Source organism: Neopelma chrysocephalum, unplaced genomic scaffold (assembly GCF_003984885.1).
Source record: "Neopelma chrysocephalum unplaced genomic scaffold, ASM398488v2 Primary Assembly neopelma1_101, whole genome shotgun sequence".
NCBI lineage: Eukaryota > Metazoa > Chordata > Aves > Passeriformes > Pipridae > Neopelma > Neopelma chrysocephalum.
In genome coordinates, this window is record NW_020897764.1 from 1,380,254 (window position 1) to 1,392,620 (window position 12,367).

General features: G+C 45.9%; 1 protein-coding gene across 2 annotated transcripts in view; it reads right to left on the reverse strand.

Annotated features, from left to right (window-relative positions):
• VIPR1 (vasoactive intestinal peptide receptor 1) overlaps nt 1-12,367 on the reverse strand; it is a 109,405-nt gene that overhangs the window by 59,826 nt on the left and 37,212 nt on the right. For both annotated transcript variants that reach the window (XM_027695490.1, XM_027695491.1), the window contains exon 2: nt 11,770-11,866. In XM_027695490.1, the coding sequence (XP_027551291.1) occupies nt 11,770-11,866 (97 nt within the window). The remainder of the gene's footprint in view (nt 1-11,769; nt 11,867-12,367) is intronic.

Here is a 12,367-nt window from a genome sequence, read left to right on the forward strand (position 1 = left end):
TGACTTCCAGAGCTTTGGCACGGCTCTGGGATGGGACTGGGTTTGGCTGAGGGAAGAAATGAATGGCAGCAGGCTGGTGCCAGGCACTCTCTGAACCCAGGTGAACTCCCAATTCAAAAAAAACAACCTTCCAGCACATCTCTCTTTCGCAGAATCTCAGAATCATCAAGGTTGGAAAAGACCTCCAAGAACATCAACCTTTGAGCCAATACCACCGTGCCCACCAAAAACTCACATCCAGTCCTCCCTAATGAACAGGGTCACTCCTGGTCTCTTCTGAATGACATTCCCACACATTTTGCTCTTTGAACCCATGCTCAGATGCAAAGATACCCATTTGTTGCCTGGGGTATCTCTGCATGGCTCTCACTCCCCATGGGAGACACCAGCAAGGCCAAGGCGCAGCTTGGTTAAGCCAAGGTGAGATATCAGTGGGTGCCATCACAGGCCGGTGTGTTGCACTGGAAACTCATTTTCATTCCAACTTGATATCAGCAGGCACTTTCCAAGCTCTCAGGAGGAGTTAGGGCTGTAAATAGCTCTGGGGTGACATTTATTCTCCCGCTGACAAGCTCAGGCAGAAGAGCAGCCTGGGGGCTCACCCCGGGTTTGCCCAGTTTGGTCCCATCACAACCATCTCATTACAGCCAATTATCATGGCATCAATCTTCTTGAGCACTAAGCTTTTGCCTGGCTGAAGAAAACAGACCCCAAAAAGATGCTTCCTGCAACAATCTACTCACTCAGTTCCAGACAGGCAGCCTGAATTTAATCACAGTGGAGGTGAGGAAAACCCATCATAAGCCTTGGGTTACCACAACTGCCCCAAGCTCCAATAAGCAGAGACCTCCCAAATCAGGGATAATCTTCTATTTAAAAGTTATGTGTAATAATAATAATAATAATAAAAAACCCCTTAGTTACATTCTTTTTCTTCCACAAATCTTTTAAATTAAAAGCGACTCAATTTTGCTTCTGAACCCATGGAAAATTTTAAAACTCACAACCTCCTGGGCCAAGGAGTTGCACAGTTTTAAGTGTCCACTGACAGAAAAAATATATCCTTTTCTGAATTCCCTTTGAACCTGCTCATTGCTGGTTTCACTAAGCATTGCCTAGTTCTTCTACAAAGACAGAAATACTCACAGTTGAACCACAAAATCCCTTTCCCTGGGGAGAAAAACCATAAAATCCTCTTTAATATCCCTCCTCGGGCATCTCTTTTTCAAGCTGAAGTGTCCCTGCCTTTTTAGTAGCTTCTAGCATGGAAACAGCTCCCTATCTTTACTCCTTTGTATCTTTTGTGGTTTTAATTCTTCCCCATCCCACCCTGGACTTGCAGAATAGGGTTTTACCTTATTTTTCCGTGACAGATTGGGTTTGACCTGGGTTAGCTTGGCTTCAAGGCTTACTAAATGTATCTTCCCACCCTTCCCTGCAAAATTCACTGTGTTCCCTGCTGTGCCCTGCTCCTCTCAGCCCCACTCACACTCAAACACCTCGTGGGCATCTCTCCTCCCCCATCTCCACCTCATTACCTTTTTGCTTTTATCCCTGCTGCTCCAAAGCAAACCCATCCCCTCAGAGCTCCCCTTTCAGCTTTCCACAGCTTTGCATTTCATAGAACCATAGAATCAGCTGGGTTGGAGGGGACCTCCAAGATCATCAAGTCCAACTCTTAATCCAACCCCGCCGTGGTTCCCAGCCCATGGCACTGATGCCACATCCAGTCTCATCCTAAACACCTCCAGGGATGGGGAATCCACCACCTCCCTGGGCAGCCCATTCCAATGCTTGATTGCCCTCTCTGTAAAGAATTTCTTTCTAATATCCAACCTAAACCTCCCCTGGCAGAGCTTAAGACTGAGCCCTCTCATCTTACTGATCGCTGCCTGGGAGAAGAGCCCGACCCCCACCTGGCTCCCCCCTCCTGTCAGGGAGTTGCAGAGAGTGAGGAGGTCTCCCCTGAGCCTCCTCTTCTCCAGGCTGAACAGCCCCAGCTCCCTCAGCCTCTCCTTGTAGGACTTATGATCAACTCCCTTCCCCAGCCTCGTTGCTCTTCCCTGGACCTGCTCCAGCCCCTCCATGTCCTTCCTGAGCTGAGGGGCCCAAAACTGGACACAGCACTCCAGGGGTGGCCTCACCAGCGCTGAGTCCAGGGCAAGAATCACTTCCCTGCTCCTGCTGCCACACTGTTCCTGAGCCAGGCCAGGATCCATTGGCTTTCTTGGCCACCTGGGCACACTCTGGCTCCTGTTCAGCTCCCTATCAATCCAAACTCCCAGGTCCCTTCCTGCCTGGCTGCTCTCCAGCCACTCTGTCCCCAGCCTGTAGCGCTTCAGGGGGTTTTTGTGGCCAAAGTGGCCACACTGGATATTTTTTGTTGTACTTTGATGACGGTGCCTGCCCTCCCTCCAGCACGGTGGGCAGGATGTGACGGATAAACCACTCGGCTGAAGGCAAAACCACAACCCTGCCAGGGCAAACCCTGGCATGGGGGCATTTCCTCTCCACCACTGATGTGCTCTTTGAGGCTCCTTCAGTCACCCCTCAGCGAGGGATTTGCAGCTCCACTTCAGCAGAACCTGGGCAACCACAGAGAGCAAAAAGGATCCCCAAACTGAGGGTGAAAAGAGTTTTCCTTGGACTTTGCCTCAGTATCTCAAGACAGAGAGAGACACTGATTTCATTTTTCCCACTCTGGACTTGATGATCTTAAAGGTCCTTTCCAACCTTCATGATTTTACACCAAGAACACCATTACTTGTTATAAAAACTGGTTTGCACTTCTGCACTGGCTTCCAGTAGAAGCTGTCCAAGCACTCAACAGGAAATATTAAAAGATGACTTTATTCCTAAATGTCTGCAGAAATTTCACTCAAAGGCATATGAAGGAAACCTCACCTTAAGCCCCCAAACTGAGTCATTCCACTCAGCGTGAAAGAAATCACCAGAGACTATTTTTGGAGGATTATTTTTAAGCACGAAAATCCTGTGAGTTTTTCCATCATCAACATCTACTAGAAAACAAGTTAAAAAAAAAAAAAGTTTGTAATCCTTCAGGCTTTCTTTAACCAATAAACTAAATAAACACTTGGCTTTTTTCATCCCTCCAGATCACCCTTTTTATAAATCAAATTTGATTTATCTCTCCAAAATCAAATTTATAAATCAAAAGCCCTTCTGCCTAATTCCAGAACATGTAAACTGAAGCAAAAGATCCAAGATTTAAGATGAAGATTTACAAAGTGGGTTGCCAAAAACATGACTTATCTCCTCACCAGCCTCTAAACAAGAGATACATCTCCAGTGCTCTGACATGGAACATGCTTAAAGGATTATTCCAGGGCTTCCTCACTTCTTGCTGAAATCCCTCTGCTCTTTCAGGAGTTGTGGAAAACTGGATTTATAGAGAACCAGACTGTGAATTTAGGTACCTACTCTTCCTATAAGTTTTTTTTCCCCATATTGGCATTTCCAGACAGAATTCCTAGTGAAGATGGCTTGGCTCAACCTCTGGGAATACCTTTTTCAACATAATTTATGGTGTCTGCAATACCTCCAAATGCACTTATCCTGGATAAAAAAAGGTGGATTCCATCGTGCCAGTGCTCTGATAGAGTCAACATTAAAACAAAAACAAAATAAAGATGAAGAAGGAGAGATTTTTTAACCACAAATCTGATGGGATGTGAAGGGGACAAACACAAGCTGCTGTCAGAAACAAAACCTCTGCACAGATGGATTTAATCCGACCCATTATCCAGAGCTTTGAAAATGTTTTTAATTTGCTTCTCCAATGGCACAGTCTCCTTATTTTTACAACCTTTGCATAACTGAGGCAGCGTGCATCTGTATATTATCCCATGCTAAAAGCAAAGTAACCAAAAAGTCTGCTGGCATTTAAAAATGTGACATATTCTCCAGACTGAAATGCCTTTTCCAACACAAGATTTATGTCTGCTAAGTGGCTGCTAATCCTGACAAGCCACGAGGCAGCTGTTCCCTAATCAAACAAACACTGCTGCTCGTTAGGGAAGTTTCCAGCCAGGACGAGTCAGCACCAGGCAAAACCAATGCAAAGCCTCCACCCCTACAGTGTTTTAAGGCAGAAAACAGATATTTTAACATCTTATCTCCTGGTTTTGGCTGTAGAAAGGTGAGTTCAAAGAAAAAAATCAGCTGTTGGCTCTACAGGGAAGAATGATGAGGTGCTGTGTGGATCTCTGTTGGAGTTGCATCCAGTTGATGTCCAGGTCACAGGATGGGCTCAGACAGCAAAAAGCAACCACTATTGGAATCACAGAATCATCAAGGTCTGAAAAGACCTCAAGATCGTTGACTTCAACTGTTAATGCAGGACTGCTATGTTTATCACTAAAATATCCCTCCAAAACTCATTTGGGAATCAGCAGCCATCACTGGAGACATCCAGCCTCCTTGAGCAGTGGGTCACCGAGCAAGACTGGGCAGCCAAATAACAGCTTTGCAGGGGAAACATCTTTGGGTACTATTTCCTCAAGAAGAGGCTGATGGCCTGCAAGAAGAGCCACCAGCTTTGGGCTGGATGAAAGCAGCCAAGCCCAAAGTCTGGGGGCTGCTCACAGCTGAGGGTTGAAGGTGAGCTCACCACCATGACCTGTGCTTTCTTCTCGTGTTTCAGAGGCCAGATTTCCTGGTGTGATCAAAGGAAGGTTATCCTCTCAACATTAAAGGGCAAATTTCTTTCTTTCTCATTTCCAGGGAGCGTGTGCCCCCTCTGCAGGAGCTGCAGCATGGATTGCTGTTGGCTGGGAAGAGTCCCAGAGCAGATGAGGAAAGGCTTAAAATGCAGCAAGACCATCTGGAGGAGCCATGGAATGGCCTGTCCCAACTGAGTGTCGTGGCCACTGCACAATGACTGGGAGAAAATCTTCTGTTAAATAACATTTGCTTTGGTACCAATCCCAAATGAAAGTCTGAGGTTTAAGGTCTTGATGTCTCATGGCTGAACTTTGTGCTGCTGCCAAGGAAAGGAGAGGACTGAGGATCTGCCCAGTGCTGCTGGTCAGAGCAAGAACGAAACCAAGAGGCCCTTTGTATCACCCAGACCCTCAGTAACAGGAAAAAAAAAAAGAAAGAAATTAAAAATTAAGAAAAGACAACATGGAAAGAAGTCCAGCAGGTCCTTTGAGAGATCATCAAGGTCAAATGTGTTTTAGACCAAGCTAAGCTGTTCTCCAGGCTTCTTTGAATATGCTGGTAAGATGCTCAGGGTTTGGTTTAGCTGACCAGTGGCAGTCATTTAATGCCATTCCCAATATTCCAGGGTATGTGAGATTTTTGGAGAGGCTGATGAATGTGGTACAAGAGTTATGAGAGCTCTACACAATTCTGAAATGACAGGTGGAATCACAGAATCATTTAGGTTGGAATAGACCTCTGAGATCACCAAGTCCAACCATCAAACAGCACCACCACCATGTTCACCACTAACTCGTCCTCAAGTGTCACATCCACACGTTTTTTGAACATTTCCAGGGATGGTGACTCCACCACTTCCCTGGGCATCTTGTTTCAATGCTTCACAACCCTTTCCTTGAAGATATTTTTTTCCTAATATCTAATATTTTAGGAATATTTATAAATATTTTACATATTTATGTTATATATATAATATTTATCTAATTTTTATCTAATTTAAACCTCCTCTGACACAGAGACAGAGCAGGACTGACACATCACCTATCCCAGGAGTTTCTTATGCAACTGGAAGGTGAGAATTCACTTGAACTTTTGCAGGCAAGGAACTATTAATTATTTCTTATCTTGCTGCACTATAAGCAGATGGTGATGAATAAACAGCCTCCTAATTTAAACTTCATCAACCTTTTTCCAGTTTGATTTTTAATTTCCATATGTTCACTGCTTCTTCTCCCATCAAATATGCTTTGACTTCTTCAAGGGGGACTGACAGAGACCCCCCCAACCACCCCAAGCTCCAAATTTGGCTTTTCAAGCCAGGCCTGTGGAACAGCAAAAGCAAAATTCAGAGTTTAAACAACATGGGCCATTTCCCACCTGGATTTTTTTGCCTGTGATAGTGTCGTTGATGAGCTTGTAGGACTCGTCTCCACTGCCCACCACAAGTGTGAGGTGTGAGGAAGTCAAGCAGTTGTGAACAGGCACTGAGAGGGGGACTGGCACTAATTTTTTTTCCTGTTTTCCACTTTTCAGGCTTCTTTTCGGGTTTCAATTCCTGCTTCCAAGACACACAGGTCTAGAGTGCAAATATAAAGTGCAGTGATGAAGTACTGGAGCTTCAGGCCAGGCTGGATGAGGCTCTGGGCAACCTGGGATAGTGGAAGGTGTCCCTGCCCATGGCAGGGGGTTGGAATGAGATGGTCTTTAAGGTCCCTTTTAACTCAAGTCATTCCGTGATTCTGTGATTCCATGAAGGCCATTTATTGTAGGATGTCCTGCTTCCTCCAGCTTGGTCTCCAGAGCTTCTCATCCCACCCAAACACAAGTCACAGCTCCTTATTTAACTGCCATCCCTAAATGACTCCCCTGCTTCTTAAACAGTATCTGATTGCAGAGAAAATTGATTACCAATAATGAGATAAACAGATAATGAGCTGAGGCTGGACCTGATTGACTTTCTTGGCTTTTTAACAAAAAAAAAAAAAAAGAGAGGGTTCATCTTTTTTTTTTTTTAATTATTTTATTTGTGTGCCTCAGTTTCAGCTGAACTGTTTATAAACCACAGCCAGGGAGAAGTGAAGCTTCCTTAAAACCAAGCCCAAAAATGCTCCTCTGTGCTCTGGGACCAGAAAGGCAAGTGAAAGTCAGCAGGAAGCGATGCAGGGGTGAGACCTGCCTTGCAGCAAGCCTTGAGGAGCTCAGCCACGCTTCACAGAGAGGGATTTACCTCCATCTGTGAGTCTGGAAAGCAAACTCTCCTCGTCCCAAATATTGGGAGAGCTTCCCTGGATTATCAGCTCAGCAGTCTCATTGCACGCAGATGTCCTGGGTGAAAAAGCACCTGGAGTAAAATCCTGGTTTTTGGTGGGGCTAGGATTGCATTCCTCACTTTTGAAATACACAGTCATGGACTATTTGGGGTTGAAAGGGACCTTTAAAGGTCATCCACTTCCAACCTCCCTGCCATGGGCAGGCACACCTTCCACTATTCCAGGTTGCTCCAAGCCCTGTCCAACCTGGCCTTGGACATTTCCAGGGATGGGGCAGCCACAGCTTCTCTGGGCAACCTGTGCCAGTGTTTTACCACCTTCATTTTAAAAATTTCCTTCCTTCTATCTGATCTAAATATCCTCTCTAGTAGTCTAAAACCATTACTCCTTGTCTTGCCACAGGCCTTGATAAAACACTTGTCCCCACCTTTCTTACAGACCCTCTGTAAGCACTGAAAGGCAGCAAAAAGTTCTCCCCATACATTTTAAAAATAATGCAGAGGACTGAGAAGCTCTATTTATTACAAGCTCCTGAAACTACTAAGTGCCACGGAATCACCTGATTTATTTGTTTTACACTGCAGTGGTGGGAGAAGCCACCAGAGAAGCAGCTCTGCACAACCAGAGAGCAAAGCCTTGGCTGAGCTGATCCTGCAGGTGCCCAGAAAGGACTCCCAGAGGCACTGGCTGTTGAAAATCTGGGATGATCTGGGAACTCTTCGAATGAAACAGCTGGACCCCCAAACTTGACCTGCTCCCAGCTGCCTAAAAAGTGCACCAATCCTGCAGGAAGCAGCACTGCAGGGTCACTGGTGCTGTGACTGCCCCAAAACGTGCTTGATGCATGATGCTCTAAAATATTAGATATTAGAATCCCCTCATAGTAAACAAAAATCTTGTCAGCAGGCAAGACAATCTGAACAGGATTCATCATATCCTAAAACAGATGCCAGAACACACTAGAGATGCCCAAAACCAAGTGAAAATCCCTCACCAAAAGTCATTCCCGTGCTATGTCTAAAATTGGTCTCAGTCTACTTAGTCTTGATTTTATGGTAAAAAATCCATTCCTGTATTGAATCACATGTCATTTTATATCTTTGCTAGTTATTTTAGTATGGAGTTATAAAACATCAAGGCACAGGACTGCAAGGACAGTCCTGATCATGAAATCCAGCCCTGTGCTGCAACGTGAACCGCGTCCTACACACCCTGCCATAAACGGGGCAAGCTCTGCCACCAAGCCAATAAAACAAAACACTCCTTCCTGCAGACCTCCAGAAAGGCTGTTTGGCATCCTCTGATGGTTACAAACTTCCTTTAAAGTCCAGGCTTTGATCTCCCAGCCGTTTGATTCTCCCGTGTGCACACCGTCAGCTTCAACTGCTTTTCCCTGTGGATTTTTTTCCCTGTGGCCTTTCCCCTGCTGAAAAACAAACTTCTCCTCATCAGAGGTGGGCATGTTTTCGTGACCTCTGGTCATGGAATCATAAAATCATAGAATCATCAAGGCTGGAAGAGACCTTTAAGATCATCAAGCCCAACTGTCAAGTCTCCTCAAATGTGGGAAACTTCACAGATGCTGAATCACACTCCTGGCAGGGAATAGAGGGATTCACACAGATCATCCAGTCCCACCCCCTGCCATGGGCAGGGACACCTTCCACTAGCCCAGGTGGCTCCAAGCCTCGTCCAACCTGGCCTTGGACACTTCCAGGAATGGGGCAGCCACAGCTTCTCTGGGCAACCTGTGCCAGGGCCTCCCCACCCTCATAGCTAAGAATTCCTTCCCATTGTCCAATTCAAACCTCCACTCTTTCAGTTTGAAGCCATTCCCCCCTTGTCCTGTCACTCCAGGCCCTTGTAAATAATCTCTTTCCATTTTTCCTGTAGGTTTCTTTCAGGTCCTGGAAGGTCACAATTAAGTCACCCCAAAGCTTCTCTTCTCCAGGGTGAACAACCCCAACTCTCCCAGCCTTTTCCTCACAGCAGAGCTGCTCCATCCCTCTGATCTTCTTGGTGACTTCCTCTGGACTCTCTCCAAGGAGTCCCTGTCCTTCCTGTGCTGGGAACCTCAGAGCTGGAGACAGGTGGAGTCTAAGTGAGGTCTCATAAGAGAGGCAGAACAATCAACAGGAGTCCTGTGGTCCAGGACTGGCGGCACCAGGAGCAGCAACTGGCACCTACAACCAGTACTGAGAGCACAGAGGTTTAATCTGAAAAGACAGCACTGATTTCATGTTTATACCCTCCCCCCCTCCCAGGAATGAACACCAGGAATGGGTGTTGGAAGGCAAAACACCTCTAAGACAGATGTTATTGTTTATCAATGGAAATCCTGCTTATCCAGTGATCACCCTCAGCACCACCATCAAGTGTTCTTAATGAGTGACTAATCTATCTGACACATCAAATTACAGCTGTGATTAAGCCCCTCTGATCAATACAATCAATAATGGCTTCTAAACAAAGCTTTATGCCCACAATGTACCGAAACAGTGTTTGCTTATTTCCACTCATTTAATTAGCAAGGATAACAAATTGGTTGTTAAATTGTTAAACCTCAAGTGATTTTCTTTCCGCTCAAAGGATGTGGAATGTGCAGAAGGCAACACACCTCCTGGCCATAAATCAAGGTATTACACTGCAGATCACAGGGAATCTCAATTGCTTTCCATCCTCCTGTTCTGGGGGATGGAACCGTGTTAAAATTACATTTTTCCTGCGAGTTTTACTGGGGTTTTTCTTTCCAGCAACACTCAGATGAGACACTCATCACCTTCATATGATCTCCTATCAGCACCTTCAAGGGATTTCTCCCCAGCAAACTTCACCTTCACCCACAAACGTCAAAGTTTTATTTTGCTCAGCTCCATTTATCAAGTTATGGAGCCCCACTCCAGAAAAAACATCTTTTTTTGACCTACTTGTGCCTTAAACACTCCACAGGGAAAACACATCCCATATAGGCACTTCGAAATCATCTGTCCACACCACCTTCAAAGCAGACTTCTCCATAAGCTGATCCACACAGAGTCATTTTTTGGGCCAACACTTGAGAGATTCTGGTTTCTTTCTGTTCACTCCAGGGCAGCCATGAGTGTCTAGATTAAAGTCAGGTACTGAGCTTTTAAATACCTGCTGATGTTTTGAGGCAAATGGATTCCAGCTGCCTTCCACAGAGTTTGCCCTGTGAAATTTGGCCCTGTGTCCCTGCACGTCCCTGTTCCACACCAGTGTCACCACTGACCATTTCAGGGCGTGCTGATGTACACAAACATCTGACATAACTCCAATCCATGGACAAAAAACTGTTTACAGTGCTCACAACTGCAATTTCTGAATCATTGTTCATGAGTAGTGACTGGTGGAAATGTAGACTTCTCCCAGGCCAATATTTCAGTGTTCCACTGTGAACCTCCCCCCCTTCCAAAGGATTTCCCTATACTTGCTAATGCTTGGGCATTAAGGGCTTTTGCCTGTTTTTACTTCAGAACTGGGAAAAATGTTTTCAGCAGTTTAATTTGGTGGTTAGAGAGGAAAAAAAAAGAAAAAAAGCTGTTTTAGATTAAAGTTTCCAATGAGAAAAATCATTTTGACAAAGCAGAAAAAAATATTATCACTTCAAGTATTTATTTTTCTGCTTTTAATGAACTGTATGTAATCGAATTTCTTTAAATATCCACAAAAACGAAATGAAGTATTTAGCTGGTTTTCAGATGAATGTTTTGAACTATCCTGACTTTTCCCTTTACTGGATTCCAGGAGAACATTTCTTCAAACAGCTCCACTTAACTGTACAGGGACACTTGAAACAGCTTCCATATCAAAGCAAACCGTCTCTTAGCAGATAAAAGCAAGGGCCAAAAGCCTTCCTTGCATCCAGTAAAGCTCCTCCTGGGATCAGCTTGTCCCAGGATGTTATTCCATCATTAAGCAGCATGGAACAGTCCTTCAGCCTGTGGCCTGACTGCACATAATGCCAAGGGAGAGAGGATGAGGACACATCTTCTTCCCCTTTTTCCTCTTTCAGGAAGAGGGGTGTAAATATCAAGCAGGATATGCATCTTCCCACCTTTTCCCCCGGCAATGTGATCCCTTCTTTTTGGATCCTGACAGCCCAACCTTGGTCCCTACATCTCTTTTACCTACAGAAACAAGACTGGTGACTTGAGAGAGGCACTTGGAGGGGGAGAGATCCAACTGGATGTCTTAACTTGGGGCCAAATTCCTTCCTCCTTTCCTGATCACTGAAGCAGGGAGTGGATTAAGGAAACCAGAGACCCTTCCAGGAGGACTGCCTGGTGTGGTGTGTGCTCCACGAACAAGGAGAGGACCTCAGCTGCCTGCCCCAACTCCAGAGATACCTTGCAGCCTTGGAAAACCCCCTCCCTTCCTCTGCTTCACCACCAGGACAGGAGCAACCTTGGCACAGGGATGGGAGGGCAGTTTAATGGAAGAAGTTCGCCACGGCTTCCCTTGAACCTGGGAACTTCAGGCTTTCAGATCCCAGGGAAAAACTGGTTAAGGAACTTCCAGTTCAGAGAGATGGATGACTGTGATTAAACACACCTAAGTTAGGCTTACCCAGCTGGGAGGCAGCAAGGGAACCCTGGAGAGCTATTCCAACTCTTGGCTGATTGAACTGTGCTTTGGAAGTGCCTATTTTCTCTCCCTCTTAAAGAGCTCAGGATCACCTGGAGTGACTCCCCTGCTCTGGCAGGGGTGAGAAATGGCCTGGGGAAAGCAGATGTGAGGCTGGGGGATGTTGGCTTGCTGGCCAGGGAGAGAAGAGAGCATTCCCATATTCCCATACCTGCAGTCTGGTTATCCCCAATAAGCTCTGCCAAGCACTGGCTCCGCTCCTCCTCGATCTCCTGCATGATGCTGCACTCTGGCCGTGTGCTGGACGCCTGCAGAGAGGGCAGAGAAGGACAGAGTGAGCAAAACCCACCCTCAGAGATGCATCCCTGGGGATTCATGGCCTCATGGAGTGACCTGGAGCTCTCCAGGGCCGCTGCACAATGGTGACACACAACCAGCCTTATTCTCTGTTTGCCTGAGAGAAGGGAGTGCAACCCGGAGCCTGCTGAGAAATCTGCATTTCCCTTAGGGAAAAAAAACCCCTCAACCTATTTTTTCCTGATGATCAGGAGCAATCCTGCTACTTTGTGCTCCGGGAACCCTGCCTGGATAACCAAAACCACCAGCTATGTAGGGCAGGGAGACAGCAGCTTTAATATTCATGCCAAGAGCAGTGGGATCTGGGCTTCATGGTTTATTCCCTCCATCCTCACAGGGGCTGTCTCCTGGCTCTTGCTAATTCAAAGCAAAACAAAAACCAAATCAAATAAGAACCAAATCTCTGATGCAGATTAGGAGATCAAGGAGCTAAAAAGCAGGAAATTCCCAGT